The sequence below is a fragment of the Takifugu flavidus genome, chromosome 5 (assembly GCF_003711565.1).
Source record: "Takifugu flavidus isolate HTHZ2018 chromosome 5, ASM371156v2, whole genome shotgun sequence".
In the NCBI taxonomy this organism is placed as follows: domain Eukaryota; kingdom Metazoa; phylum Chordata; class Actinopteri; order Tetraodontiformes; family Tetraodontidae; genus Takifugu; species Takifugu flavidus.
In genome coordinates, this window is record NC_079524.1 from 4,888,921 (window position 1) to 4,913,853 (window position 24,933).

At 42.4% G+C, this 24,933-nt stretch overlaps 5 protein-coding genes across 10 annotated transcripts; 4 read left to right on the top strand and 1 right to left on the bottom strand.

Moving 5' to 3' along the window:
• The first annotated feature begins 173 nt into the window (after nucleotides 1-173).
• Nucleotides 174-3,757, top strand: LOC130525948 (UDP-glucuronosyltransferase 2A1-like). The gene is made up of 7 exons (XM_057033264.1): nucleotides 174-351; nucleotides 822-1,580; nucleotides 1,760-1,908; nucleotides 2,050-2,181; nucleotides 2,364-2,451; nucleotides 2,592-2,811; nucleotides 3,028-3,757. The coding sequence occupies exons 1-7, from the start codon at nucleotides 174-176 to the stop codon at nucleotides 3,302-3,304; spliced, it is 1,803 nt and encodes a 600-aa protein (XP_056889244.1). The 3' UTR covers nucleotides 3,305-3,757.
• Nucleotides 3,758-3,852: 95 nt separating this feature from the next.
• On the top strand, nucleotides 3,853-10,527 carry LOC130525949 (UDP-glucuronosyltransferase 2A2-like). The gene is made up of 12 exons (XM_057033265.1): nucleotides 3,853-4,749; nucleotides 4,922-5,070; nucleotides 5,185-5,316; nucleotides 5,502-5,589; nucleotides 6,056-6,275; nucleotides 6,462-6,762; nucleotides 7,557-8,319; nucleotides 8,436-8,584; nucleotides 8,660-8,791; nucleotides 9,295-9,382; nucleotides 9,452-9,671; nucleotides 9,787-10,527. The coding sequence occupies exons 1-12, from the start codon at nucleotides 4,209-4,211 to the stop codon at nucleotides 10,070-10,072; spliced, it is 3,069 nt and encodes a 1,022-aa protein (XP_056889245.1). The 5' UTR covers nucleotides 3,853-4,208; the 3' UTR covers nucleotides 10,073-10,527.
• On the bottom strand, nucleotides 10,351-17,990 carry LOC130526377 (putative exonuclease GOR). Of its 3 annotated transcripts, none has more exons than XM_057033996.1 (16): nucleotides 17,831-17,990; nucleotides 14,998-16,340; nucleotides 14,808-14,903; nucleotides 14,413-14,671; nucleotides 13,991-14,316; nucleotides 13,771-13,911; nucleotides 13,585-13,699; nucleotides 13,429-13,500; nucleotides 13,217-13,357; nucleotides 13,008-13,121; nucleotides 12,855-12,928; nucleotides 12,674-12,778; nucleotides 12,323-12,438; nucleotides 11,962-12,100; nucleotides 10,902-11,022; nucleotides 10,431-10,655 (listed from the first exon to the last, which is right to left on the bottom strand). In XM_057033996.1, exons 2-16 carry the CDS (start codon nucleotides 16,231-16,233, stop codon nucleotides 10,567-10,569), a joined length of 3,144 nt encoding a protein of 1,047 aa, XP_056889976.1. In that variant the 5' UTR covers nucleotides 16,234-16,340; nucleotides 17,831-17,990; the 3' UTR covers nucleotides 10,431-10,566. The 3 variants fall into 3 exon arrangements, 2 of the variants coding, with proteins under 2 accessions (XP_056889976.1, XP_056889975.1); XM_057033995.1 differs by lacking the exon at nucleotides 17,831-17,990 and adding an exon at nucleotides 16,564-16,823; XR_008950717.1 differs by lacking the exons at nucleotides 11,962-12,100; nucleotides 17,831-17,990 and adding an exon at nucleotides 16,564-16,823 and having other exon boundaries at nucleotides 10,351-10,655.
• Nucleotides 16,960-21,512, top strand: poli (polymerase (DNA directed) iota). 3 transcript variants are annotated; one of them, XM_057034002.1, is made up of 10 exons: nucleotides 16,960-17,162; nucleotides 17,278-17,409; nucleotides 17,518-17,682; nucleotides 17,852-17,995; nucleotides 18,161-18,397; nucleotides 18,473-18,651; nucleotides 18,783-18,874; nucleotides 19,580-19,713; nucleotides 19,827-20,038; nucleotides 20,289-21,512. In XM_057034002.1, exons 1-10 carry the CDS (start codon nucleotides 17,066-17,068, stop codon nucleotides 21,033-21,035), a joined length of 2,139 nt encoding a protein of 712 aa, XP_056889982.1. In that variant the 5' UTR covers nucleotides 16,960-17,065; the 3' UTR covers nucleotides 21,036-21,512. The 3 variants fall into 3 exon arrangements, with proteins under 3 accessions (XP_056889982.1, XP_056889983.1, XP_056889984.1); XM_057034003.1 differs by having other exon boundaries at nucleotides 17,284-17,409; XM_057034004.1 differs by lacking the exon at nucleotides 16,960-17,162 and having other exon boundaries at nucleotides 17,622-17,682.
• Nucleotides 21,513-21,642: 130 nt separating this feature from the next.
• LOC130526384 (ras-related protein Rab-27B-like) lies at nucleotides 21,643-24,669 on the top strand. 2 transcript variants are annotated; one of them, XM_057034012.1, is made up of 6 exons: nucleotides 21,643-21,873; nucleotides 22,595-22,767; nucleotides 22,859-22,944; nucleotides 23,091-23,209; nucleotides 23,333-23,456; nucleotides 23,864-24,669. In XM_057034012.1, exons 2-6 carry the CDS (start codon nucleotides 22,615-22,617, stop codon nucleotides 24,036-24,038), a joined length of 657 nt encoding a protein of 218 aa, XP_056889992.1. In that variant the 5' UTR covers nucleotides 21,643-21,873; nucleotides 22,595-22,614; the 3' UTR covers nucleotides 24,039-24,669. The 2 variants fall into 2 exon arrangements, with proteins under 2 accessions (XP_056889992.1, XP_056889993.1); XM_057034013.1 differs by having other exon boundaries at nucleotides 23,091-23,194.
• The last annotated feature ends 264 nt before the right edge of the window (nucleotides 24,670-24,933 follow it).

The following is a 24,933-nucleotide window of genomic DNA, read 5'->3' on the forward strand; positions in this document are numbered from 1 at the left end:
GTCAACTCTAAATGACACAGGGAGCCAGTGTAGGGCAGCTAAGACTGGACTAATATGCTCTCTGGTGCTGGTTTTGGGTTAATTAACAAACAGCAAAGTTTTGGATGTGTGCAGTGCCGCTGCTGATGTTATCGAGTGGCAGCCTGTATAGTGGCAGCATCTATGCTGGTAGCATGTATGCTGGTAGCATGTATGCTGGCAACATATATGCTGGTAGCATGTATGCTGGTATCATCTATGCTGGTAGCATGTATGGTGGCAGCAAGTATGGTGGCAGCATGTATGGTGGCAGCATGTATGGTGGCAGCATGTATGGCAGCAGCCCTCCTGTGGAACTCCACGGCAGTTTTGGTGTTCTCGTGTCTTCAGATACATGAGCTCCCCCCAATAAATGCTGTAGGCACAGGGCCAATACATGAGGTAGTAGAATTACATTTAGAGACAGTCTTACAACGCTCAGATAATGTTTCACTATAGTAACAGTCACTCTTATACAGTTATACTGTTATGTTGCACAAAATAAAACACTTGGACTTTGAATCTTGAGCTTGTCCTAAATGCAATGAATCATTCACCATTTCTACCTGTATGCTAGCAGGATCAATGGGTGCAACAGCACGTATTTTCTTGTCTATTTGGCTGTAATCATTACCCATAACTGACATGCTATACCCCACAAAAGCACCATTTCCACTGAATTGGAAGCACAGTTTGAAATAAATTAATTCTTCTGTTGCTCACTTGATGGACTTTCTGCAATATCATTATGCAATGCAAGTCTCAGAGTCATTCAGTTAATTATTAATTCTTTTTTGATGCAGTCAAGTTGCACCAGACTTTTTGTCACACAGGCACCATGAAGCCTGCGCAGCGTCTCCCTCTGTCTGTCTTCCTGGTTCTTACTGTGACTCTGAGTGTAAATGGAGGGAACATCCTTGTTTGGTACACTGAAGGCAGCCACTGGATCAACCTGAAGCCTGTGCTGGACACTCTGATCGACAGGGGACACCATGTGACGGTTCTGGTTCCCAGCTCCTCGATGTTTATGAACACCAGCGAGTCGTCGCGCTTTCGCTACGAACCCTTCAATGTTTCAATCTCAAAGAAGGAAATGGAGAAGATAATGCACGATGTTCTTCAGTTCCTCATTTATGACATGGACCATATGAACTACTGGGAGATTTTCCTCAAATTCCTGGAAACAACAAAGGTGAACCTGGAATGCAGCCTGAAGTTGTTGGACGGTGTGGTGAAATCAGAAACCATGATGAAGAGACTCAGGGAAGGAAATTATGACCTCCTCCTGTCTGACCCCATCTACTCAGGCAGTGAGCTGCTGGCAGAGATGCTGGACCTTCCTCTGGTCTTCTCTCTGCGCTTTTCTCTGGCCAATAACTGGGAGAGACATTGTGGTCAGATCCCTGCCCCACCTTCATTTGTACCCATCGCTATGAGCAAAATGACTGACAAGATGAACTTCTTTGAGCGAGTCCTCAACTTCTACTTATATGCACTGCAAGATATTGTGATCGAAAACACCTTCTGGAAAGATTTAGATGCGTATTACTCTGAAGTCAAAGGTGAGAATCCCAGCTATTCTCAGAGATCAGATAAGAGTTAAGAATGTTTACTGTCATAATAACTGATACTGTGTAGCCACTCACCAGTGCTATGCTAACCCATCTAAATCCAACTGAAGTGAAGCGCCTTACGCAGCTAGATAAAAAAATATGCACTACAGCACATTATGTTTTGACAGGAACACCCACTAGTGCCTGCAAGGTGATGAGCAACGTAGACATCTGGCTGATGAGAACCTACTGGGATGTTGAGTTCCCTCGTCCGTTCCTCCCAAATTTTAAATTTGTTGGTGGGATCCACTGCAGACCTGCTAAACCTTTACCAGAGGTGGGACTGCCAGCACCATCACACACCTTTTCATGCACTATTACTATTTTATAGGAGATTGGACACAACAAATCTATCAAAACACAGAGGGAAGCCATGTCCTATGTGTTGTCTGACATGATACTGGTTTATTTCCTGCAGGACATGGAAGAGTTTGTGCAGAGCTCTGGAGACGCTGGTGTCGTGATCTTCACCCTGGGATCAATGGTCAAAAACATCACCAGGGAAAAGGGAAACACGATCGCCTCGGCCCTGGCCCAGATCCCACAAAAGGTCTGAGCCCCTGGGTCGTCAAACAATGGCAATGAATTTTTACCCAGTCACCCAATTCCAGCATTAGTCAGCAGATTAAAGTTGAATATAATGCACTGGAAGACTTCTCCTAGTACCTCTGGTGTCCTCTCACACTCCAAAACATGCAGATTGAGTTAAATGAAGATTTAATACTTTTCTAGGTGCTGTGGAGATTCAGTGGACAAAAACCAGAAACTTTGGGCTCTAACACGAGAATATATGACTGGATCCCACAGAATGATCTTCTAGGCATGTATTTAAGTTACCGTATTTTCTTTAGCTGCAGAAGGGAAGGGTTACCAACACATCTGTTGGGCCTCTATTCTGGTCTTATAAATGTAAAAATTACCGTATAGTTGATTGTTTTTTATTTATGACACCGTGATCAGGTCATCCCAAGACCAGAGCGTTCGTCACCCATGGGGGCACAAATGGCATTTATGAAGCCATCTACCACGGCGTCCCCATGGTGGGCATCCCTTTGTTTGGTGACCAGCCGGAAAACCTGGTCCACATGAAGGCTAAAGGAGCTGCAGTAGACGTGAACTTCAAAACAATGACGACGGAGGGCCTGAGAGACGCAATCAATGCCGTCATCAACAATAAATCGTAAGCTTTTCTCTTACAGGCGGTATGAAAACAAAAGAGAAAGAGCGAAATATAACAATGCATTAGCATAAAGTACACAAGGAACCTAGAAAGGCTTTTAATTTAGGCTTGTTTCAGTTACCACACATTGCTTAATGTGTAAATTAAATGAGTGACTTAAAATAGTGTTAACCACATATTACAATTTCAAATGGATCTAAATGTGCCACACTTCAGGTTCAAGGAGAACGCCATGCGCCTGTCCAAGATCCACCACGACAGGCCGCTGAGCGCTCGGGATGAGGCGGTGTTCTGGATCGAGTTCACCATGAGGAACAAAGGGGCCAAACACCTGAGGGTCCATTCCCATGATCTCACCTGGTACCAGTACCACAGCCTGGATGTCCTGGCCTTCCTCCTCAGTGTTGTCTTACTTTCCATGTTCGTGTTCATCAAGACCTGTCGTTTTTGTTGCCGGAGATGCTGTAGCAGAAGAAAGAACAAGACTGAGTAACTATGGGCACTACTTTCAATGCAAAAGTTTTTTTTAAATAAAAACCAAACAAATATTTTCAAAGAAAAAAAATAAGATCTTTGTAGTTTCCAACAAAGATCTATTGAAAAATGTAGAGCACTAACCTAATCTATAACATTCGATTTTTAATGGAAAAATTATTTCAATTTATATTGAATTCAAATGTCATCACATATTAAACTTAAATACCATTGCTCTTGACACTTTTACTGCACACATGCACAATTATATGCTTACAAGCGAATTTGTCCCTCTAGTGGCAATGTTTGAGTATTGCAAAATTTGAGGGACCGTGGACAAAAATAATATACCACATGTATAGATTAATATAATAAAAAGGAATTGTTAATCCATTTATAATGTTGTGTGTTGCATGCCATGGTTCATATATTTTAATATATTTTTTAATAAATGTACATGAAAAGGATCTGACATTGGCTCAACACCTGCCTTCAGTTCATAGTTTCCTTTTGCACTTTGTAGCCGGTCCCTAGAATGAGCGTTATGAGTTGTATATCAGAGACTCACCTCCGGGACTCCGTAGATTTAACTATAACTTTGACAGTCACACCTTTCACCTCCATGGTGTTATGGGGAGCATAAAGGATCTATGTAAGAGGGTAGATATGTTTGTTAATAATTAAACTGGGAGTGGGGTTGAAGTTGAAGCAGCTCTGCAGCTTCTTTCAAACACAGGCAAGATGAAGCTGCGCAGCGTCTCCCTCTGTCTGTCTTCCTGGTTCTTTCTGTGACTCTGAGCGCACATGGAGGGAATATCCTGGTCTGGTACACCGAAGGCAGCCACTGGATCAACCTGAAGCCTGTGCTGGACACTCTGATCGACAGGGGACACCATGTGACGGTTCTGGTTCCCAGCTCCTCGATGTTTATGAACACCAGCGAACCTTCACGCTTTCGCTACGAACCCTTCAGTGTCTCCATTTCAAGGGAAGTAATGGAGAAAAGCATGGAGGAGTTTCTTCACTTCTCCATTTATGAGATGGATCACATGAGCTACTGGGAGATATACAACAAATTCCAGGCTATGGTTCACATCAATCTGCAGAACAATCTGAAGTGTTTGGACGGTGTGGTGAAATCTGAAACCATGATGAAGAGACTCAGGGAAGGAAATTATGACCTCCTCCTGTCCGATCCCTTGTACCCAGGCAGTGACCTGTTGGCAGAGATGCTGGATCTTCCTCTGGTCTTCTCTCTGCGCTTTTCTCTGGCCAATAACTGGGAGAGACACTGTGGTCAGATCCCCGCCCCACCTTCATTTGTACCCATCGCTATGAGCAAAATGACTGACAAGATGAACTTCTTTGAGCGAGTCCTCAACTTCTTCTTATATGCACTGCAAGATATTGTGATAGAAAACACCTTCTGGAAAGATTTAGATGCGTATTACTCTGAAGTCAAAGGTGAGAATCCCAGCAGCCAGAAATACTAGAACAGCTCTTGCTATGTTTCATATTAGCTGTAATATGATCAAATAGCCACTAAGTATGTGATCAAGTATAAAGGCTTGTCAACCCTTAGACATACATGACACTAAACATTAAAATGACTCACTTTCTTTTCGTGTTGTGACAGGAACACCCACTAGTGCCTGCAAGGTGATGAGCAACACAGACATCTGGCTGATGAGAACCTACTGGGATTTTGATTTCCCTCGTCCGTTCCTCCCAAACTTTAAATTTGTTGGTGGGATCCACTGCAGACCTGCTAAACCTTTACCAAAGGTGGGACTGCCAGCACCATCACACACCTTTTCATGCACTATTACAGCAGTGGCTTCTATTTTCTAAGAATCAAAACACATTGGTGCTTTCTAATATGATAATTTGTTTCTGCAGGACATGGAAGAATTTGCACAGAGCTCTGGAGATGCTGGTATCGTGGTCTTCACCCTGGGATCGATGATCAAAAACATCACGAAGGAGAAGAGCAACATGATCGCCTCGGCCCTGGCCCAGATCCCACAGAAGGTGCGACTCTTCCAAGCTGGTTGACTGAAAATCATGCATTTTGAAATCAATTCCCAACCAGGGAACATTTTCAACACTTTTCATTACAAAAGGAGATCGATTTTGTAAAATGGGATAAACGGTGTTGAAAAAAATGCATCCAGTCAAATGTGAATATGTTTCAAGTCTTTTAACTGGTTTTCTAGGTGCTGTGGAGATACAGTGGAGAAAAACCAGACACTCTGGGTGCCAACACCAGATTATTTGACTGGATGCCTCAGAACGATCTACTTGGTGAGTACATCGTCACAAAGAAATAGAAAATAACAAAAAAAAGTTTGATTCCAGCTCTGTACTTTCCAATATTGAGTTTGCATGTTCTTGTGTCTGAGTGGGTTTCTCTGGACACCAAAACATATATTATATCTCTACTTTTGAGTGAATGGTGAGTGTGTGTCATGTACTTGTCCAGTGACCACTGGGATGGACTCCAGCAGCCGCTGTGACCACCATAAAGTATAAGTAAAAATGGATGGATGGACAGTTTGTTAGCAGTTGCCTGGCTTCCTTCAGTCAGTACATCTTATCTGGAGGTCACTGTCACTACAGCGCAAGAGTTTGTTTACTTTTGTTTTTTACAGTCGCATTTTTAGTTAATCAGGAAAATGAGGCTTGCTGATTGTCAAAAACAGCTACTGATAAGATTTTGCAAAAGGAGAAATGTCTAAATGTGTAGAATTTTGTAATATATCATGATCAGGTCATCCCAAGACCAGAGCGTTCATCACTCATGGGGGCACTAATGGCATTTATGAGGCCATCTACCACGGCGTCCCCATGGTGGGCATCCCTATGTTTGGTGATCAGCCAGAAAACCTGGTCCACATGAAGGCTAAAGGAGTCGCAACTACCGTGGACTTCACCACAATGACGACGGAGGGCCTGAGAGATGCGATCAATGATGTCATCAACAACAAATCGTAAGTGTTCACCTACATCCAGACTGAACCACACATTAATAATTCACCTCCGTATTTTAGAACCGTAAATTACAACTTAAATATGGGTTCAGCGTACAGGATGATGTATCAACCTCTCAACAAGGAGGAACAATGTAGTAAAATTGAAAAGTAATCCATATTTTACCCTGTATGACAACCCTTCAGGTACAAGGAGAACGCCATGCGCCTGTCCAAGATCCACCACGACAGGCCGCTGAGCGCTCGGGATGAGGCGGTGTTCTGGATCGAGTTCACCATGAGGAACAAAGGGGCCAAACACCTGAGGGTCCAGGCCCACGAGCTCACCTGGTACCAGTACCACAGCCTGGATGTCCTGGCCTTCCTGCTCGCCATCATTCTGCTCCTTGCAGCCCTCTTCACTAAGACCTGTTGTTTCTGCCTGCGGAGATGCTGCGGCAGAAAAGGGCCAACAAAAAAGACGAAAAAGATGAAAAAGAAGGCGGAGTAACCGCCTTATGGTCACCGTTCAGTGGCTATGCTGGAGATTCTGTTTATAATTTGGTATTAAAGTTTTGTTATATGATGAAAAATAAATGAACACTGGGGGAAAAAATTGTCACACCTGTTATTACACCACCAGAAATAAATTCAAAGCATCTAATCAAATGGAAGTGATACTATAATGCAATTCAGTTTTTAATTATTAAAATGCCACAAATATGGGCCAAGTATTTTAAACAAACACCTCAGAATTATTTTGGAAAACAAACAAAATAATTTTAGGAGAAATTAAAAAAAACACCTGATGAGAAGAGAACTGGGCACCTTCAAATGGTAGCATATCATATTGGGTGTGATTAAATAATGTATGCACTTCACCTTCATATCAAAATAATGAGGTGCAGATATTGGAAATGTGTTTTGGTGTGTGGGGATGTAGTTGGAATAAAAGTGCAAAATTTGTCTATGAAATTCCTTTTCTGGAATGAATAACTACCGGTAGTTTAAAGTTTTCTGAACTTTGTGAGAATTTCCGCGACGTTGACCTTCATCCTAGGAGGCTTCCAGTGTATTACCTGCTGAAATCAAGTCAAAGACAAATCTCCCCACGTTAATTAATGTCCAACATATATCAGCATTTTCAATTAGTTTCTGGATCAGAGTTAAGCTCAACATTGCGTTACCCATCCAAGCAATCGCTTTTGAGTTAAGATTGTATCAGATGTATGGCAAAGGTACATGAACCAGAGTCCACGCTGAGTTAATCATTCTTTTTCCATGGGTGTGTTGTTTTAAAAGGATCCCAGCATGCTTTTCCCCTTCAAACACAGGTACACCATGAGCACTGTGTGGCGTCTCTCGCTTGCCCTCCTGTTGGTACTTTCTGCCACACGGATTGCACATGGAGGGAATATCCTGGTCTGGTACACCGAAGGCAGCCACTGGATCAACCTGAAGCCTGTGCTGGACACTCTGATCGACAGGGGACACCATGTGACGGTTCTGGTTCCCAGCACCTCGATGTTTATGAACAGGAGCGAACCTTCGCGCTTTCACTACGAACCCTTCGATGTCTCCATCTCATTAGAGGTAATAGAAGCAAGCAATGAAGAATTCCTACAGTTCTCCATGTATGAGATCGATCACATGAACTACATCGAGATGTACATCAAATTCATCGATCTGGCCATGATTGAATTGCGCAACAATCTGAAGTACTTGGACGGCGTAGTGAAATCAGAAACCATAATGAAGAGGCTGAAGGAGGCCAAATACGACCTTCTCCTGGCAGATCCCTTGTACCCAGGCAGTGAGCTGTTGGCAGACCTGCTGAACCTCCCACTGGTTTTCTCTCTGCGCTTCTCTCCAGCCCTTAACTGGGAGAGACACTGTGGTCAGATCCCCGCTCCACCTTCATTTGTACCTGGTGCCATGAGCAAGTTGACCGACACGATGGACTTCTCGGAGAGACTGTGGAATTTCCTTTTCTATGCAGTGCAGGATATTGTGATGCAATTCACCTACTGGAAAGAAGTCGATAATTATTACTCTGAATTCAAAGGCAAGTACAAGACAGCTCAAAAAAGATTTTCTGACAGCTATTAAACATTTGAAAACTGTCTCTTGTAGCACTGGGGATGTTTTCAAACAGTCAGCTGATTTAACTTTCCATGAAAGGTGAACCCACGAGTTCCTGTGAGCTGATGAGTAAAGCAGATATTTGGCTGATGAGAACCTACTGGGATTTTGATTTCCCTCATCCGTATCTCCCCAATATCAAATTTGTTGGCGGGATCCACTGCAGACCTGCGAAACCATTACCAAAGGTAGGACTGCTTGTACCATCACATACCCATCTATCCTTTATGATACCTCTGCTTAAACTCACTCTCTTCTCTCAGGACATGGAAGAATTTGCACAGAGCTCTGGAGATGCCGGTATTGTGGTTTTTAGCTTGGGGAGCTTCATCAACAACATCACCACAGAGAAGGCAAACATGGTGGCGTCAGCTCTGGCTCAGATCCCACAAAAGGTCAGAGAAGAACCTGAGCAGGTCTTTTCTTTTCTCCACAGCGGTTTGTTTGCACGTGCAGCAAACAACAGTTACATATCTGCATTTCGCAAATGTTGCAGATGTGGTTTGAGTGCCGGCCCAGTTTGCGAGATTCAGACCTATTTGCGTTGTCTTTTGCATTATTAGATCCTATATGTATTCATCTCTTTAGTGGGAAAAGATCTTGTTTCCTTCATGTCTACATTCCACTAGGGATTTTTTTTTCCCCCCCAGGACCTTCCAAGTCTAATGATATCTTATCAGGTGCTCAAGGGTTCAGGTGGGACTTATAGAATTTAAAAAGAGTCCATTCGGCCTGGGTTTATTATACATTTCAGTTCCTGACAAAAGTCAATGCTTTGACCAAACATGTCACCACCACCTGGGTAGGTTGATGTTTTAATGCTGCATTACAAGAAAATGGATAAATTTGTGCATTTTAACATTGTGAAATGTATATACTCTTAAATCATCAATTGTAGGTGCTGTGGAGATATAGTGGGAAAGTGCCAGACACTCTGGGTGCCAACACAAGAATTTACCAATGGATTCCACAAAATGACCTGCTGGGTGGGTAAAGCTGAACTTGCACATTGACGGAGCATAAATAAAAGACATTAATACACTTTTTGTTCTTAGCGCATCCCAAGACCAGAGCGTTCATCACTCATGGGGGCACTAATGGTATTTATGAGGCCATCTACCACGGCATCCCCATGGTGGGCATCCCCATGTTTGCTGATCAGCCAGACAACCTGGTCCACATGAAGGCTAAAGGAGCCGCCGTTATGGTTAACTTGAACTTTATAAATGCTGAAGGCCTGAGAGATGCAATCAACACCGTCATCAATGACAAATCGTAGGTTTTTTAACTTTTATTTGCCCCTCTCCCCAACTGAAGGGGAGCTATGAATCTTTTAATGCAGACATTAAAAAAAGTTATAACTTCTACCTTTGCATTAACACTTTAATAGGTACAAGGAGAACGCCATGCGCCTGTCCAAGATCCACCACGACAGACCAATGAGTCCTCGGGATGAGGCGGTGTTCTGGATCGAGTTCACCATGAGGAACAAAGGGGCCAAACACCTGAGGGTCCAGGCCCACGAGCTCACCTGGTACCAGTACCACAGCCTGGATGTCCTGGCCTTCCTGCTGACTGTTGCACTGCTCCTTGTATTCTTCTTTATCAAGATCTGCTGTTTCTGTGTACGGAGATGTTGCAGCAGGAAAGCACAAGGAAAAAGAAAGTTCGAGTAAGGGCCCGATTGTCCAGGTCTAAGCCATCAAATTGGTGGTTTAGGACAATTAACTTTAATAGGCAAGACTCAACCTCTAGGCTCAACCTTCGGGCCCAACTCTGCTGTGCAGCCCATTTTCACCGTTTGGTGACATTTGTAGCATTTGCTCTGTGATCAAGCTAACTGGTGGCAGGTGTGCCAAGTCACACCCCTGCATCTGAGGCCAATTTAACATTAAGAGCTCATTTCTCATTGGTCAGTTTAAGACTGGGGGAGGAGGAAATGCACACTCAGGAATTGATTTATTGTGTTTTTAATTGGTCAATTCTGTCACCACCACCACCATTTCATGCTACCACAGTGCATAGCCAATAACATTTGCAAATCAACAAAAATGTTTTAATGTTAAAGTAATGTAATCAAAAAGAAAGACATATACAAAAAAGCCAAAGAAAATGGACATTAACAGTTCCATTAACTTCATGAGTTCTTCGACATGTCGCATACTTTGTATCATTTTTTCAGTTTTCCATCTTCTTTGAGCTTCCACAACATAAGCTCCATGCAGGCAGAGGCGTCTTCTGCAGTGTCATGACCACAAACTGGGAGAAACATTTATAAAATTATATTTTATTTGAGTGCAGTGGAGATGAACTTGACCTGAATTGTGGGAAATCCATGTTTTTCATTTTTAAACTTCCATATCAAGAAAAGGTTTTTGTTTGTTTTTTTTTTAAAAGAAAAAAAAAAAAAGGTTTATGAACTGAAGGTACAAAAATGCAACAGAAATTCATGAGACCACCACAACAGCGCCACCACAACAGCTCTAGATATCCATGATGACCCACCACTCTCTTGGATGATCCTCCTGAGGTGCTCAGCAGTGATGCTGGTGAGGGTCAGCTTGTAAGGGGGGCCCAGATGGTGGGGAAAGACCACTGATGTGTCCACCACTGTCCCATGGAGCAACTACAGCACAGAGGAAGCTCATAAGTGCCTCTTTCATGTGAATGGTCTCAGACAACATTTTGGCTGGCAACCATTTCATTTGAATCTATAAAAACTGTTATGACAGAAGTTCTTAAAGGCTAATTTGATTTTAATTAAAAAAAGACTGCTGTTAATAGAACCCCAAATTTCAGGTCTAAAGAGGTAAATGAAAGAGGCAATTGAAATGTAGATCACCTAATTAATAGATTTTCATAAGGAATCCAGAAGATTTACATGAACACACATCAACAGGGGTAATGCAAGAGTTGAGGGCTTTGACTTACTGACCACTATCATTTTGTGCATGCAAGTAAGGAATTAAGGATGAAAGTGTTATGCAAGGTAAAATAAAAAAGAGGGGGGGTGCTGCTTGGTGTGTTACAAAAGTAGTGAGAATTCAATGGTATTGAGAAATTACAGGTGGGACCAGAAGTAGCGAAAAAACAGAATGAGCTGCAATTAGGTGACAATCCAATTCTAGGCAACAAGATTGAATTGTGGCAAGACAGTAATGACTCCAACACTGAGTAATGCAATTGTCTCCTTACTATATTACATCACAGGGCTGATTACCTCACGTCACTTGCACTGCCACATTTGAAATGCCTGTAAATTCAAACTAAAAGCCTCTTCACACTAGGCAGTTCCATTCTGAAAGATACAGCTAAGGTGATAAACCCTGAGAAGTAATTGGCAGCACATCCGGGTCACTGCGGTGACACCAATTGGAGCAATTTTAAATAGACGTTTTAAACCCCAAAAATTAATATGTATATAAAACTTATTCATCTCAAAAGAGACAATGTTAGCCATATTGGATGCAACTTGTTGAAAAAGTTTCTTCTGTTAGCTGAAGCTCCTGTGCCAATAATGGCTTTAAATGATCATACCATACCAGGAAAAGCTTATGGTAGTCACCTTCAGAGCACAGAGGTCTGTTTCCAAGCTGTGTCCAATCAGAATGGTGTCAGCATTAATGAAGCTCAGTAGCTTGTCCTGCACCTCCCGGAGGGAGGTGTGGTTGCCCTTCACATCCTCCTCACTGATGCCTGAGAACCTTCATTAACACCACAAGCTATTAATTTTTTTCCCCACCCCATAGCAAAAGTGATTATACTCTGGAGGCATTACATTTGCATAATAATCATACTGAGCTTTTAAAATAAACTGCTCTGCATTCCTATAAAATAGGTTTTTAGGCTTGTCAATTTTTGATGACATTTTGTGCTGAAATTGCTTTAATTTTATCCAAATCTCCAATGGTAATTTCAGGTGTTACCTTGTGTTGTAGTCAATGACCTCATTATCAGGCCTGACAAAGGTGTCATAGATGACCTGCAATCTTGAGTTGACCAGCGTCACTCTGGATAGTTCCAGACCATGAATGGTGTAGCACTATGACAAGAATTATACTGTTTTCAGTGTGCGTCTACGTCAAAGTCAATGTCACAAAAAGTTAATCATCGTTACATTAGCCGCATTGTAATTCTTGATATTAACATCAAGTAGAAATTTGATCAGAATAAATTTAACTGGATGTTTAGAATAATTTTAAAAGCTATGAACATTGTAAACTACGTATACAGTATTTGGTGATCAATCACGAAATTACAAAAACTGTCAACATCACCATTTCGCAATCTAAAGCGTAGAGGCCGGGGCAACTTGTATTTGAGGGATGTCTGGGGACGGTTGACACAAACCCATCGAGGCTGACAGAATCATGGACGTGCAACTGTTAAACAGAAGGCATTACATTTCACCCACATCTCAGAATCATGCAGGAATAACCCTTCATTGCTTCTTCCTACCTTATATACCTGACAGCCAGGTGTTCCCATGACGCCCTCGCAGCAGCTGTAGCGAGTCTCCACCCCACCTGGAACTGCTCATATTTAAAATGGAACAGTAATCAGGCGGCTATGGTTGGACGGTCCAGAGGTGCTTTAAAAATGTGTACTTGCCTCTTTTTGTTACTCCTTTACCATAGTGATAAGTACACTCCTCCTTACGGGTGTGTTTGCCTGTTGGACTCACAGAGTAAGTAGCCCCACATCGACAGCAGATCCTCTTGAGAGCTTTGACCAACAAAACCAGCACCAGGAAACACAGTTCAAACATGGTAGGACGTTACATCGCGGCTCAAATATGCTTCCTAGTGATATCAACTCACGGTCTCCAGTGCCTTTTTTATTGTCAACAAAAAGAATGGCACAGCCAGGTTTCTCTGGATGCCGGACGGGAAAATTGTTCTCAATCAGCTTCTCCACAGACAACATATATTCCTTCATGTCGTCATACAGTGCCAGATCATCTGAGGATTCAGATTTCTCATAAACCATCAAAATATTTCATCCACACTTAGAGACAAACAAACCAGCTCACAGTTTCCAAGGCACCTCTTCAGGTTCAGCGGAACGTTGCCTCGGAGTTGTTGGCTGTTTCCTTCATTTGCATCTACAGAGGATTACAAATAAAGCATAAAAAAAAACAACCTAACAGGTCTTATTAGCGTGATTGATTTTCCCCTGATATTCTCACCTTTAGCAGCAGCTACACATTGATTCTTTAGTTTCTTTAGAGCATTCACAGCAACGCTCAGATATTTCAGTTTGTTCACGCTGCGATTGTACACGGACCTCTCTTCGGCCAGCGCCTAACGCCACCAGGAGATCAATTAAGTTACAAAGTTTGTCTGTGAGATCAGATGATATGATTCAAGCTCACCTTCTCAAAGGCTTCATTAACATTAGCTGTGGTTTTGAGGAACTCCTCGGTGAACATGTTGACGTAGCGCTGCCGGACATCATGCGGCACCTTGTCCTTAGTCGACTCGCAATGCTTCACCTTCCGTTTATGTGGTGGTGGCTGACAGAAAGATTCAACAGTGGATCACACCAGACGTACTGGTCGTTCAACTCAAGAGAAGCTGCCGGCCGGGCCTCACCTTCACAGCCGTTGCAGCGGATGCAGAAACGGGAGCCGCAGCACCTGAATGTGTTGCGGCCAAGCTGGGGGTCAATGATTTACGTGCCAGTGCAGGAATAAGTATGGGCGCTGTTGAGCGGGTTCTTTGCAGAGGACCAATGGCAGGAAATGGGCAAGATTGTTTCACGGTCACCATGCTTGTGTGCATGGAACTGATTGGAGTTAGCACTGGAGTAACTGGGATGGAACTGGAGGTGACTGGAAAGGTGCTATCTGGGAGGATTAAATGTAAATTGTTGCCCACTTCGATGACAGCGGTTCCCAGAGGTATGTAGTTCACATACGCTATGGGAGGAAAGAAAATATCATGGTGATGTACTTTTCCAACATTATACTTCACCAATACAGTTGATTTCACACACGGCAATAAACAAAACTGACCATTTTGTACTGGTGCAAGCTGTGCTTGAGAGGTTGGACATTGAGGGAGAGGAGGTGGTGCATTGCTGGCATATGGTTTCCTCTGACCAGCAAAAGAAAGAAATGCCTGAGCACCTTTTGCTGAAGCAGTCAGCATGGATGCTCTCTCCTGTGCCTGCTGGATGTTGGAGGTGACAGCAGGCTGGGAGGAAAATCCCGACACCTCCGGCCCACGTAGGGGGATCAGCACCTGAGGCTGGGGTCTACTTTTGGCCGGGGGCTGTGAAAATACAATTTTGTACATGATTCTGAGGCTTGTTGTACCTGCTGAATCACAATTCACTGCAAAATCTAACATATTTATGCATCACTCGCATATATTAACATCTCAATTTGCCAAGGTTTCCAGCATTTACCTCTGAATGTTTGGCCTCATGAGCTACCCTCTTCTTTCCAACCAATTCCTGGGGTTTGACCTTCAACTCAACTTTCTCCACCTCCATATTTTTAACCTGAGAAGTTGAACAAAGGCCAGTCAAAATCACCCCAGTCTCAGGACCTGGTTTGATTTCTGCATTAAACCTGGAACATCAACAGCTAACTTACACGTGCATCAGGCAGTTCTTCAGTTCGTTTCTGCTCGTTTTCCTCCATGAAGATCCTGTAGCACTCCTCCATTGGGTCACTATCCGAAACATCAATGTCCGAATAGTTTATTTCATCCTCAGAGGTAGAATCAATGACAATGACTCGGCCATTATCCTTCTCCAAATACTGATTGGATTCAGATGACTCAGCCAATTTTGTCTGAGTCTGACTGCTCGAATTTTTTTCCACCTGCTCTGCACAATTTCCAGGTTTGCTCAGTAGGGGTCCAGGAATTTTGGTTATGGGTTTCTGACAATGTGGCAGCACTGATTGTGCATTTACTGAAGATGTCTGAGCGCAAAATCTGCTCTGAACATGCGTTGTATCCCTAGCCTGTTCGGTGCGAGTCCTGCATTGCAAGTCTGAGGTAGCAGCTGTAGCTTTATAAAGGAGTGATGTATTTGATGGGAAATTTTGTTTTGGTGTATTCATTTTACCAGCGCTGTGGGGTGGATCAACATGTGACAAATTAGCCTGTAGATTTGTGAGGCCGGCCCCTGAAGGTTCAAGGCTTTTCTTCAAGACAGCTCCAAAAGTGCCTCTGGGGGGGTGATCACGTTCTCTGCTCTCATGAAGATTAGCCAGATTTTTGGTTTCAGCACATTTATCATCAATTTCTTCAATGTCCAACAATTCAGGTTTTGAACACTGGAGTGGAGAATCAAGTAAAATGGATGGCGCTTCACCCCCTTTTTTTTCATGTCCTTGTGATTTGTCAGTAACAGCATGACTGCATTTCATTCCTTGCCCTTCCTTTTTCTGAGGTGAAGGAGGAATATCAATGATCAAGACATCATCTTCCATCCAGTCATCCAGGGGCTCCGGTGATGCCAATCTGGAGAGCTGGGCCTGAGTTGAACTCTTCTGGTCACATGGTCCGACGGTTCTTGCCTTTTTCAAACTTTGTGTATTTTTCAGCTTTTGCTCTCTTCGGGATGAGCTGTAAGAGCTCAAGTCAGAAGAAAAGTTGGACAAGGGGTCATACTCCAAATCAGTTCTCGGTTTCGAGCTGTCAACCACATACTTCCTGTCCTCCAAATAGGAGCACGGCAAGGGCTCATAAGCTCCTGTGTCTATACTTCTACATGTTTTTGATTGCTGCAGACGTGAACTAGATGCAATGTCCCCTTTATCAGCCTGTACAGTCTGATAGTTTGACAACTGCTTTTGCTCCTGCTCCACCTGGTGCCTCATCGTTTCAATCTCCTTATTGATCCACTCCAGCTCCTGGAGGCACACGTCCTTGCCACGATCACTCTCTGTTGTTCCAGTATCACCTTTCGGTGTGACATTTTGGGCTCCTGTTCAAAATGGAAAAAAATGTTTAAGAATGAATTTTTAGTGAAAACAAAAAGGTCAAAAATAACTTTACTCCTACCAATGTGTTTTGAAGTTAAAAAATTATTTGTCCCAACATAAATTCCCTTTTCATTATATATATGTGAACCATTTCCATTTTCAGTTACTTAACAACAGTTTATCCAGGGATTTAACAACGGAAATGCGACAGCATGACAGGCTTACCTGCGAAGCCAACCATTGATGTGGTGTGTTTGTACAAACAGTGAGGTCGGTCACAAAGCCCATTGTTCGAAAACGGACATTCTACAGCAGCAAAAAGCCCAGACGAGGGAAACATCCGCAGGTTGAAACGCCAAACCGCAACACCATTCCGCTCCTCACCGCCACTCAACAGCTGCAACTCCCAATAATCAGGCGACGCCTGCCTGGGTTTTATAGACTACTCTAACGAAGTAATTAAATCTAAGCAATTTTCTTTAACTAACTCACCATTAATGTTTTTTTTAATCATTGGTCATGCCAATTACTGCAGTTTCACCTAACATAAATATTTGATAGCCATCGAAATAACTTTATTTGTTGCTTATCGTTCCTCCGCGCCGACAGATGGCGCTAGTGCACAGACGCTTGATGCAACTGTAGCGACAATGTTTTTGCTCTATGGCGACCAGTCGTGTTCCTCTCAACATCTGCCTGTCGTGCACAGTTAAAGTGCTAATCTAAAATGGAGAAGAGTGAGGATCAAACAGACGAAGATGAAACCGAGTGGGAAAGCAGTTTCGCGGATCCAGTCCCATTCGAAGCTTCGGGCGCTGCCGCAGGTAGTTGAAAGCCGAACCAGGAAAACATAGTTTATTCCAGCCCTGTGTGACAAATCCATTGTTTTTCTTCAGCTTTCTATTCGTGTCAGTCGGTAATTCTTACTTGTTGTCTCAGTTTCAGGTCAAAACCTCAGTAAAACACCAACTGTAGCTCCTACATCCAGAGTTATTCTACACTTTGACCTGGACTGTTTCTATGCCCAAGTGGAAATGATCAGAAATCCAGCCTTAAGAGAAGTCCCTTTAGGTACAATCCTGATCTTATTTGACCAAAATATATTGACATTCACATGTTTTTTTTTCTTTTTAAAACGAATTGCAATTTGGTTTTCAATGAAGTTTCATTTATCTTCAGGTATTCAGCAGAAATATATTGTAGTCACCTGTAACTATGTGGCAAGACAGATGGGTGTCACAAAGCTGATGTCTGTTGTTAATGCTAAGGAGAAATGTCCACAGCTGGTACTGGTTAAAGGAGAAGACCTGACACATTACAGAGAAATGTCATATAAAGTTACAGGTAAACAGATTCACCAGAAGTGCCACTACATTAAACACCTTTTTTATTTATCTAACCCTTTCACTTCCTTTACATTTAAGTCATAAGTAAATGTGTGATTTCTTAGTTTTAATTATATCTTCTTTGCTCTAAATGTCTATTTATTTACCTTGTGCTGCCCTGGATGCAGACCTGTTGATGTCCTACTGCCCACTGGTGGAGCGCCTTGGATTTGACGAGAACTTCATGGACATCACAGGGATGATAGAAAAAAGGCTGGCAGAAACTTCAGATTGTGACTTTTCATTTAAAGGACATGTCTATGGCCATGTCAGTGAGTAATGTGTTTATCTCTGGTGTGTCGTTTTATACTGTAACCACACCTGGCTTGTAAAAAACAGGAATTAATTTGAGAAACAAAAAAATAAAAAAAATTTGCATCACACTTTCAGTTTCTCAGCACTTGCCATCTTCAACCGCTGTTCTTTTTCCTGTCCAGGTGCTGGTGTGAAAGCTTCTGATCATCCAAGATTAGCACTCGGTTCACACATTGCAGCAGAGCTGAGAGAAGCGATTCAATGCAAATTGGGTCTGACTGGCTGTGCAGGCATTGCCACCAATAAACTGCTAGCCAAACTGGTGTCGGGGACCTTCAAGCCCAATCAGCAAACCTCCCTGCTCCCAGAGAATATCGGGGACATCGTGGGCTGCCTGAATAGTCTCCGGAAAGTGCCAGGTGTAATATTTTTCACCTCAAACCTGACACTCTGTATCCCAACAACATATTTATGGTTCCAATATAACTGTTTAGGCGTTGGCCACCAAACCGCTAAGAAACTTCAAGCCCTGGGATTGGCCACAGTTAAAGACCTACAGCACTTCCCAGTAAATAATTTGGTGAAAGAGTTTGGAGGGCCCACCGCTCAGCGCCTGAAGAGTCTAGTCCTTGGTGTTGACGATTCTCCTGTAACGCCTACTGGGGCCCCTCAGGTTGGTAAGGGATTAACCAGTATATAAATATATGAATTACTTTCCTTAACATTTACATAATTAGTGGCAAGTTTCCTTAAGCAAAGTTATTTTCAGTTGTATTTATTTCATTTCTTACTCTTTGCATTCAGTCCCTCAGTGATGAAGACTCCTTCAAGAAAATGTCATCGATGAAAGAAGTGCTGGAAAAGATTCAAGAGCTTCTGAGGAGTCTGGTGGACAGGTTGGAAGTTGAAGTTGAAACGTGTTCAGAACTAATGATGTAGTGGATTTTCCCCTACGCTAAAACACTCAAATTTTATGTTTTCATTAAGTCAATATACCTATGCCAGTGCCAATGAATTGAAGTGCGGGGATACCACAACAAAGTCGAATGATGAGTCAGGGTCAGCTGGTTCACGATCCAAACGATGGTTTATTGTCGATCCACAATTCACCATGCATGAGAAGTAGCCCGGGCTAAGTCTGAATACTGACAAGAATTGTCCTTCTTTTATACTATTTGGAGCCTGGGGCTACCCCGCCCCGGGCTCCTCCTTCTGGTTAGCTATTTTTACTCATTTTCCACCGTTAAGTACCTTTTTCCCTACTTATCAGAAGTCAGGTGTACCTTACATGGTTTTTTTTAACAAACTCAACAGACCATGCCTTGGCTACTCCCATACTTTCCATTAACCCTCTAACAACTTCCCCGGACTTTCCATCTCAAAGCATACATTTAAGCAGTATACATATAGCAGGTGCCCAAACAGTGACAATGGCTAGTACGTTTTGTCTGCATAATCATTAACTGCGAAGGTCTAAATATAACTCAAAGGTTAAACATTACATTCACACATTTTGCCTCTAACGCCTTATGCCTGTTACCCTTCTTCACTACAATGACTGAAAATATGGTGTCTAACAGTGTCTTCTCTTTCAATTCAAGGATGCAGAAAGATGGCAGGCAGCCTCAAACTCTCCGGCTGACTATCCGTAGATACACAGCGACCAACAAGTGGTTCAATAGGGAAAGCCGGCAAGCTCCCATCCCAAACCACATTGCACAGAAGATAGCTTCAGGTAAAATTTTCCAAACTGAAATTCACATTAAATCTGTACTTTTGAATGACATAATTGAAGGGTTTACTTGGAATTAAATCAATCTGAAAATTTGTTTTCTGTGACATTTTTAGGTTGCAAAGATGATGCTGTGGCACAGCTGGGCCCACTGGCTATGAAACTCTTTCATAAGATGGTGGACGGCAGCACTTCCTTCCATCTCACCCTCATTAACGTTTGCTTCAGCAACTTACAGAGCAGGGTGGCCGCCTCCAGTGGAAAGGCCTCCATCACATCTTTCTTTACGCACAGCAACGCAACTCAAGCACTTTCAACCCAGAGACAGGTGCTGGAAAATTCCTTCTTTTAGTCTTTTTAGTCATTAGTCATTGTGATAATTACACGACAAAAGAAAAGAAACTGTCACAATTATCACTTAAAAGATCCCGGTGCTTATTTTATTGAGTGTTAAATAAAAAATCAGTGGATCAGATTAATGTTTGAACAGTAGATTAATTAAGCTACCTCTCATATGTAGTCTGCACTGATACGCTCCAATGCCTTTGTGGTAATTCTCTTGTTTGTTTCACCATTAGGAACCCTCATCCCACAGCACAAATCTTCAGCTGAGTGCATGCAGCACGATTACCCAACCTGCCTCACAAAAGACGTTTACCACGAAAGACCCTTTTTACTCTGACTTGTCATTATATGGATTTTCAAGAAAGCAAAGCCCTCTTGTTGCGGTGGAAGGATCTCCACATCAGAAAATAGCCTGCAGCACCGTGACCCACGATGGAACTGATACCACAGTAACAGAGCAGTTGCTTTCAAATGTTGATCCAGAAGTCTTTAAGTTGCTCCCTAAAGAAATCCAGATGGAGCTCTTGTCTTCCCCCAGCACAGACTATGCCACATCAGTGAGCCCAGCTGAACTGATAAATGTCCCACACACAACAGAAAGCAAATGTACGGAGTCACTTAAAGATGTAGATCATTTTAATGTGGTACACAAGGAGGGAGAAAAATTGGAATGTTCTGAGAAGGAGAGCTTTCACAGAATGGCAGAAACAAGCTCATCATCAGGCAACAATGTGTTCCAAGAAGAGATTCTTGTCCAATCTTCTGACTGTGCATTTCCTGGAAATGTGGACCCTAAGGTGTTTTCTGAGCTTCCCCTAGATATCCAGCAAGAGTTGATCTCTGAATGGAAGCAGAAGAAGCCAGTCTTTAAGAGCCCCTCATCCAGGAAACCAGCGAAAGGCATGATGAGCAAAGACAGAAAGGCTGTGGCAAAAAACAGACAAGCAAATAGTTTGTTAAAGTATTTCAAACCAGGTTGAAGAAGATATGTTGCAGGTTATTTTCTGATCTTTATCTTACAGAAAACATGATTCTTGCACATTTTAAAGTCGCTTATTTGCAAGTAACCTTTTTTTTCCCAAGTTATTTTACATTGCTGTACACTGTAGTAATACACTAAGCCAAAGGAGTAAAAAGATTTAGGAATGAATATAGAAAAAATCTTTAGTAAATAGTAACATAGTAAATCAAAAGGATGAAGTTGGTGCAATAGGTGATAAATAGTATACCAAGTATGCCATTGCAGTATTAGAATGTGGGTTAATTACAGTTATGAGTTCAGTTCATGTCAGTAACTTGGAGGTTGCATTGTAACTTTATAAACAGCAGGGGTCGCTCTTCAATATTTTGTATGTTTGGTATTCCAGTGAAAACAATCACAGAACGGGCGATAGCTGAGTATCTTTATCTATTTTTAATGTATATAATTATAAGTTATATTAAACAAATGCAACATATTCCAACTGTATCTAAATTCACTTTTTTGGATTATAAATATATTTGTTTAAAATTTCCAAATCAGTTATTATAATTACTCTGTTATGGAACCTTAGTTAACGCTTGAGCCTTATTGTTGTTTACCCCCACAAAAGCAGGATTAGCTCTGAACCTCTGGAAATAAGCCTTGTTATTGATTTTTTTCCCGAGGAGAAATACCAAGGTATGTAGGCAAAGCCTTTCTAGCGTGAAACTCCTCCCCAGTCACATTTTAAAAAGGGGTAAGGCTCACACATGCCTTCACATCACAACAATTGTTTACCATCATCTAGAAAAAGTGCAGCTTTTGAATGGATCTCGGTATCTTGGGCAGATAAACTGGTAAGATGCTTTTTGTCACTTAAAAATTGCTTTTAAATCATGACACTGCACAGAGGTTGTTATTTCGTTTTCTTCACAGTCACTCATTCGTCCGATTCTCACTGAACCCGACACCATTATTATTGCACATAACTGAAAATTACTCTAAAGTCAATCATCATATTTCATGTCCTGGTTCTATTGTGCTCTAAGTTGATAGAAATGATCATATTTCATGTACTGAAGTCAGTTGCACAGCTCAAGGCCAGTAATGGGATTTCTACACTAAGTTGAAGTAGAATCTTTGGACTTGCTTGTTCCCTTGATAGTTACACAACAAAATCTGATTTTTCATGCTGATTTATGAGCTTGTGTGGTAGTTTTGACGAAAAGCATGCACTGACCTGAAGTCGTTTCATGCAATGTTAACTTGTTTATCCCAATGAAATGACTTCTGTCTGCCCAACAGACACTTTTCTTTGACATTCAGCTCTGTCTGAGAAAACTGCAGAGGCATTTGACTGCTCATGTGGGAGCCCGATGTGGTCATGTGGCCCTTCTCTGATCAGTGTGTAATAAGTGGGGAATTTTGACATCTTGCTAAGCCTGTCTGATGGTTCTGGATCAGCAGACCGAAGGCTGCAGCTTAACCAGAAACTCTTTTTTCTTTACTCGCTCTGCCTGTTAACTCCCATTGAATGTTTTTCAAAACACAAATCCAGCACATGTTGAACTGTGACAGGTGGAGCACACAGTGGCACAATGGCTGACTGGGATTATGATTACTTGATCAAGCTTCTGGCGCTGGGGGACTCCGGAGTGGGAAAGACCACCTTCCTCCACAGGTACACCGACAACAAGTTCAACCGCAAGTTCACGACCACCGTGGGCATCGACTTCAGAGAGAAACGAGTGGTGAGTGATGAGGAGGTTGCAACCATGCAAATCCTAAATGTTCCGTGTGACCCCCCCGGAAATCAGAGGTGCAGCTAACGCTTTTGTTCAGATGTACACAGGGACCGGTGTTGATGGGATGACTGAGCGAAACTTCAGGATCCATCTGCAGCTTTGGGACACAGCAGGACAGGAAAGGTAAAGCAGGCACGCAGCTTAGACTGGTACTGTGTGAATTAGACTTGGACTGTGATAAAAGATGTAAACTCGTACACTCATACCTCTACATACTAAGTGATATCACGTGTTGAAAGGCAAACATTTTCCATGACTTTGGTTTTCAGGTTCCGCAGCCTCACAACAGCCTTCTTCAGAGACGCCATGGGTTTCCTGCTGATGTTCGACTTGACCAACAGACAAAGCTTCCTCAACGTCAGGAACTGGATGAGTATGGGTCGTGCCGGTAGCCTGCTCTGCTTTCAGTCATCGGCCTTGATGCCGCTGAAATCTTCTGAATGGTGCTTTCAGTGTGTTCATGCATGTCTGCCTCTGTCACGTGTGTGAAGAGTTTCCTCCTGTTTTCCAGGTCAGTTACAGGCCAATGCATACTGTGATAGCCCAGACATTGTGCTGGTTGGCACCAAGGCAGACCTACGCAATATGAGGGATGTTCATGCCAGACAGGCGAGAGATCTGGCAGATAGATACGGGTCAGGCTTATAGCTTGTATTGATGCCATTTTAAGACTTTTAATCAGTGAATAGTGATGAATATTCCTACAGTAATTCAATAATTTCTACTTTTTAACAATATTATCGGACAAATGTCTCAATTGTTTAGAGTACAAACAAATCCCTACTGTAAATGCAGGTTGGAGACGTTGTTATTCCCCATCTTACCACTAGGCGGCGTTAACCAGCCGAGAAGACTACTTCTAATTTGATTAGTTGTACCCTGTTTTCCAACATTTGAAGGGGTCACAAGATAGATGTTGACGTCATTATTTTAAAAAAATAAATATAATGAATAGGTGTATCTGTTGAGTTCCAGAAAGGAAACTTTCACGAAAGTGTGGTGATTGATGAAAATAAATGCTGAGAATCTCTGTTGGTTTCAGCATTCCTTACTTTGAGACGAGTGCAGTGACCGGGGTTGATGTGGATCGGTCCGTGACTACCCTACTGGACCTGGTGATGAAGAGGATGGAGCACAGTACCTATGGGGGCCGCACCTCTGAACCCAATGGCAGCCGTGAGGTCCAGGAGGCCCCAGTTAGGAGGTGTGCCTGCTGACACCACCCGTTATCAATTCTAATATTAGTACACGTTATACAGTCGTGTGAAAAAGTGTTAGCCCACTTCCTGATTTCTTATTTTTCTTTGCATGTTTTCACACTTAAATGTTTCAGATCATCAAATGAATTTAAATACTCTACAAGGATAACTCATATAAACACAAAACGCAGAAGGTCACAAACACAAAAAAGAGGTCGCCCCCTATTGGTTAGGATCAACAACTGCAACCAAACATTTGCAATAACGTAATGATTCAACTGCTGCACTGTGGAGGGATTTTGGCCCACTCCGCTCTGTATTATTCCTACAGTGGAGTCTGATCTCTCGAGCGTCTTCGATCTTTCGGTGTACCTCACTTTAAAAACGGCATGTCTCGTTTAGACGTGTTACCTTTGCCTACTATTTAAATTTGTTTGATGATCTGAAACGTGTGACAAACATGGGGAAAAAAGAAATCAGGAAGGGCCAAACCCCTTTTCACACCACTGTATGAATATATTCACCCACTCGTGCACATTATTATTGTGAACTTTGTCCAATCAAGTAAGCATTGATGATTTAGCACATTTAGCTTAAAGCAATGCTGTCATACACCAGTTTCTATTTATAAATTGAATTTATATATCAACATTTGTTGTCAGTCGTGTTATTTATTGACATGTACCTTGTTTTTTACAAGGTACATGTTTTAACATGATGCTTTCCGCTGGTTTTGAATCCACAATATTCATTACAGCTTTACCATAAATCTTAAACCTACAGTAATTAGTTGCGTCTATCATTTACCTCAGGTTTTATTTATATGGTGGCATCTATGTGGAGCATTTCTTCGCCGTTCTGGGCAAATGTTCGAAATAACGCTTTCAAAATAGTAGTATTTTAAAATAGCATA

Coding starts and splice junctions, on each gene's coding strand:
- LOC130526384 (XM_057034012.1), top strand. CDS start 22,615: ATGGCTGACTGGGATTATGATTACTTGATCAAGCTTCTGGCGCTGGGG. Junction 22,768..22,858: donor ACTTCAGAGAGAAACGAGTG/GTGAGTGATGAG, acceptor GCTTTTGTTCAG/ATGTACACAGGGACCGGTGT. Junction 23,457..23,863: donor GATCTGGCAGATAGATACGG/GTCAGGCTTATA, acceptor TGTTGGTTTCAG/CATTCCTTACTTTGAGACGA.
- LOC130525949 (XM_057033265.1), top strand. CDS start 4,209: ATGTTTATGAACACCAGCGAACCTTCACGCTTTCGCTACGAACCCTTC. Junction 6,763..7,556: donor AGATGAAAAAGAAGGCGGAG/TAACCGCCTTAT, acceptor TTGTTTTAAAAG/GATCCCAGCATGCTTTTCCC. Junction 9,672..9,786: donor ACCGTCATCAATGACAAATC/GTAGGTTTTTTA, acceptor ACACTTTAATAG/GTACAAGGAGAACGCCATGC.
- LOC130526377 (XM_057033995.1), bottom strand. CDS start 16,678: ATGTTTCCCTCGTCTGGGCTTTTTGCTGCTGTAGAATGTCCGTTTTCG. Junction 16,341..16,563: donor ATCAATGGTTGGCTTCGCAG/GTAAGCCTGTCA, acceptor CATTTTGAACAG/GAGCCCAAAATGTCACACCG. Junction 10,656..10,901: donor GAGGATCATCCAAGAGAGTG/GTGGGTCATCAT, acceptor TGTTTCTCCCAG/TTTGTGGTCATGACACTGCA.
- LOC130525948 (XM_057033264.1), top strand. CDS start 174: ATGTATGCTGGTAGCATGTATGCTGGCAACATATATGCTGGTAGCATG. Junction 352..821: donor GGAACTCCACGGCAGTTTTG/GTGTTCTCGTGT, acceptor TTTTTGATGCAG/TCAAGTTGCACCAGACTTTT. Junction 1,581..1,759: donor GTATTACTCTGAAGTCAAAG/GTGAGAATCCCA, acceptor ATGTTTTGACAG/GAACACCCACTAGTGCCTGC.
- poli (XM_057034002.1), top strand. CDS start 17,066: ATGGAGAAGAGTGAGGATCAAACAGACGAAGATGAAACCGAGTGGGAA. Junction 17,163..17,277: donor AGCTTCGGGCGCTGCCGCAG/GTAGTTGAAAGC, acceptor TTGTTGTCTCAG/TTTCAGGTCAAAACCTCAGT. Junction 17,996..18,160: donor ACATGTCTATGGCCATGTCA/GTGAGTAATGTG, acceptor TTTCCTGTCCAG/GTGCTGGTGTGAAAGCTTCT.